This window comes from Carlito syrichta, unplaced genomic scaffold (assembly GCF_000164805.1).
Source record: "Carlito syrichta isolate Samal-C Ts95f unplaced genomic scaffold, Tarsius_syrichta-2.0.1 Scaffold117971, whole genome shotgun sequence".
Classification (NCBI taxonomy): Eukaryota; Metazoa; Chordata; class Mammalia; order Primates; family Tarsiidae; genus Carlito; species Carlito syrichta.
This window is the reverse complement of record NW_007062067.1, coordinates 4939-9010: the sequence shown is the minus strand read 5'-3', so window position 1 is coordinate 9010 and position 4072 is coordinate 4939. Positions and strand designations below refer to the sequence as shown.

The following is a 4072-nucleotide window of genomic DNA, read 5'->3' as shown; positions in this document are numbered from 1 at the left end:
TACTCAGGAGGCTGAAGTGAAAGGATCACCTGAGCCCAGAAGGTCGAGGCTGTGGTGGGCTATGATCTTGCCAGTGCACTTCAGCCTGGGCAACAGAGTGAGTCTCTGACTCAAAAGAAAATAAAAACACCTACAACGAGGAGAATTTATTTATTTATTTGAGTTGGAGTTTCACGCTGTCACCCAAACTGGAGTGCAGTGGCTGCTTCCGGTCACCACAGTCTTGACCTGCTAGACTCTGGAGATCCTTCCACCTCAGCCCTCTAAGTAACTGGAACTACAGGCACGTGCTACAATGCCCAGCTAATTTTTGATTTATTGTAGAGATGAGGTCTCGCCAAGTTGCCCAGGCGGTTCTCAAACCCACGGGCTCAGGTAATCCACTCACCTCAGCCTCCCAAAGTGCTGGGATTACAGGCTGACCCACTGAGCCCGGCCGAGAAGAATTTATTAAGTCAGAATGGAATCAAAAGAAAAGAAGGTTGATTTCTGTGCAAACTACCTTTATTTATAAAGAAAAACGTCCCCACTTTGTTATAAACACAAAACCGGTACTGTGTGAAGGCACTTGATTGGGGAGAAGTAAGGCTGACATCCTGGTAGAGGCCCATATGCCTCACTGGACCCGGAGGCTGCTGGGAGAGACTGGATCAGAGCTGACTCCCAGGGAATTCAAGCAGTGGTCACCCATCCAGGCTCAGCTGGGAGGGGGCGGGCCGGTTTGCTGTGGGGGAGGGGTGGAAGGAGCGGGAGGCACTTTGGACGGGATCTGATTTGGCAAAAGGGGGGCTCCCGCTCCCAATAATCCCCAGCCCCACCCGGGGCCTCCCAAGGCAAAGGCAGATCCCTAAACTGGAGGCTGGGGTTCTCCTTCTTCCCTGGGCTTCCAGGAGAGCAGAGAGCCGGTGGTGAGGACCACACTCCACAGGACTAGGGGCACAGGTAAAGAGCCAGCAGGAGACGATGGGAAGGTCCCGGTGAAGGCAGGGCTGCTGGCTCCCGTCTTCCTCGGGAATGTCCTTTTATTCTGCTAGACTTTATTCCTTTGAGGCTTCACCCTGGGGAAGAGCTGAGGGGAGACAAAATCTTCAGACAGACACTAGGAGCTCCAGCCCATCCTCCCACATCCAAATCCATGGTCTGCCTTCCTTCTCCCATCCCTAATGGCATCTTCCCGTGGGATCACCGAAAGGACTCCAGAATCCCAGAGTCCCTCATCACCTCCAAGGACTGGATGGAGCCTTTCAATCAGAAGCTCCCATTGACGAATGGGGATATTCTGAGTCTCTCCTACTGCCATTCAGGGGCACACCTGCCTCTCTCTAGCATCATGGCTGTCTGGTTGGGTCCTACCTCCACATTAAAAAAAAATCTTTGGTCTGGGTGTGGTGGCTCAAGCCTGTAATCCCAGCACTTTGGGAAGCTGAGGCAAGAGGATTGTCTAAACTCAGGGGCTCGAGACCAGCCTGGGCAACTTGGTGAGACCTCGTCTCTACAACGAATAAAAAAATAAGTCAGGCATGGTAGTGCACACCTGTAGTTCCAGCTACTTGGAAGGCTGAGGAGAAAGGATTGCCTGAGCCCAGCAGGTCGAGGCTGTGGTGGCCGTGAGCATGCCACAGCACTCCAGCCTGGGTGACAGAGTGAGACTCCAACTCAAAAAAAAAAAAACAAAACAACAAAACTGTCTCTTCCAGGAAGCTGATGGAACTTTCCTGGTCTCCTCCCCCAACTCTATTAGAAATTTCCTGTTCTACTATAATTTTTTTTTCTTGCCAAGTTGCCCAGGTTGGTCTCAAACCCCTGGGCTCAGACAATCCTCTCACCTCAGCCTCCCAAAGTGCTGGGATTACAGTTTTGAGCAACTGTGCCCAGCCTTCTTCTATTATAATTTTATTAATGGATTCTTCCTCACTCTGCCCAACGCAGTGTAATAAAAGTTTCCTCTCCACCATGCCGATAATACTCGATTCTTTTTTCTTAGAGACAAAGTTTCACCATGTTGCCCAGTCTGGTCTTGAATTCCTGGCCTCAAGCCATCCTTCCACCTCAGCCTCCCCAAGTGCTGGGATTACAGGCCTGAGTTGGCCTGATTATTCACTTAATCTCTCCTTTTGTCGAACCAATCAAATAACCAGGAAGGCAGTAGGGATGAGTACCCCACGAGTTGCCAGCTCTCCTTTCCTAACTAAAAGGGATGCTCCCTTAGCAGGGCTTCCTCCGCCCGCTGTTACTTTAATGGACTTCTCCTCCCCACGACCAATAATGGGGTTTTCTGACCTCCCTCGCTCAACGCAATGGTCTGTCCCTCTCGGCTCCCTCTTTTTTTCTTGCGGGATCACCCTCCTCCCCAAAGTCTGGTCTGGAGGGTTCCATGATGTCTCCCCTGGACTCACTCCGAAGTAGTTACGGGGCACGTAGCCCTCCTGGCCGTGCAGCGCAGCCCACCACCAGTCGGTCTCCTCCGGGCCGTCCCTCCGCAGCACGGTGACCGACTCGCCCTCGCGGAAGGACAGCTCATCCCCGAACTCAGCGCTGTAGTCCCAGAGCGCATACACCGCCCCGTTGTGCATCAGCCCCATACTCTGTTCCACGTCTGAAACATGCCACAGTGGGATAGTGAGGACCCAGCTCAGGAGACCCAGGAACACAGGCCACGCTGGGGACAGGGACAGGCCCCAGGATTTGGCTCCTATTCTGGCAGGGGGATGTCATCTGAAAAGTTACGTGTGCCCGGGTCTGGGGATGAGAGCCAGAGCTGGAGGCAGATGCTGGGACTGGCCGTCTCGAACATTCGAGGACATTGGGGTGCATCTGGCTGGGTCACCTACACCCCAGGCGGGGCCAATGGCCCCCACTTCCCTCTTGTACATTGTCAAATCCCAGTGTCACCGCTGGAAGTACAGTTCTCCCACCCACTATTCCCCAAAAATGATCCACTCCTTGAAATGATACAGTCCTCCCCCTTTAAGTGGTCTCATCTCCCCCTTTCCAGATGGCACTGCACGGCCTTCCCCAAGTGACACAGCCTCCAAAGCAGATGTGATGTCGTCTCCAGATGGTAGAGCCCACCCAAACCACACCCACTTCAAGAGGACAATCTCCTTCAAGGCTAGCCCCCTTTCCAGATGGCATAGTCCATTACCCTCCCCCTCTTCAGTGATTCTATCCAGTTTGGTCTAGTTTTGCCTTCCCTCCCCACTGGGGATGTTGTCCAGTCTTCATCTTCACAAACTCTCCGTGCATGAGGCAGGTAGAGCAGTACAATCTCCACATCTCATAGGGGTTCCACCTGCCTGTGACCAAGGTGTAAAGCTCCTCTGCTTCCCCAAAGGCTTCCCGCCTGCAGCAGGTGGTCTACACTTCTCCTGAGTGGTACAGTCCCTGCGGGCCAGCACAACTCCCTGCCTCTCACCCACTTTCTGCCATGGGTGGCACAGCCTGCTAGGCTCACCTTTCAGGTAGACAGCCCTGCCTCACCCCCAGGTCCTAGGGCCTGCCTGACTCCAATTCTGGTTAGTCCCTAACCCAAACCAAGACATTGCTTGCACGGGGTCTCCGCGACACACCCCAGAGTGCACAGGATCTCTAGGTGTGTAGGGAGACCCCATGCACGATCCCCATGGGACAGCCTGCCTGGCCCCTCCCTTTGGGGAGTCAGGTGATGTAACCTCTCCCAGGAGAGACAGGGGACAGCCTCAAGCCCTTCCCAGCAGCCCTGGCATGCGCACCTGGCAGCCAGGTGTGAAGTGATATCCCTCTCACACCTGGCAGAGTCCATCGGCCCAGCCCCGGGCCAGGTGGATGGCGCAGTTGGAACGCCCACCTCCCCGACCCGCGGGTGAGAAAGCCGATGGGCAGTCCAGTCTCTATGTCCACCCGCCTCCCCGACGGCGTCCAGCTTGCGGGCACGGCCTCCGCGTGCCCCCAGGCCCAAGAGGGGGCACCGTCCCGCACCCCGTCTGGTAGCTCGTCCCACCTTCCCGTCCTCCGCCACGTGGTCGGGGGTGGCTCAGCCCCCGCGGCCTCCTCCCCCTGGCGGGGTGGGGAGGGGAAGCCTGGCCCGCTCCCG

The 4072-nt window shown here is 55.5% G+C and overlaps 1 protein-coding gene across 1 annotated transcript in view; it reads right to left on the bottom strand.

Annotated features, from left to right (window-relative positions):
• Window positions 1–828: 828 nt before the first annotated feature.
• Window positions 829–4072, bottom strand: part of PPP1R13L (protein phosphatase 1 regulatory subunit 13 like) — a gene marked incomplete at its 5' end in the record, with an annotated part of 7464 nt that continues 4220 nt past the window's right edge. Inside the window, 2 exons of the mRNA XM_021707442.1 lie at window positions 829–1069; window positions 2397–2697. Of these exons, the coding sequence (XP_021563117.1) occupies window positions 1031–1069; window positions 2397–2697 (340 nt within the window). The remainder of the gene's footprint in view (window positions 1070–2396; window positions 2698–4072) is intronic.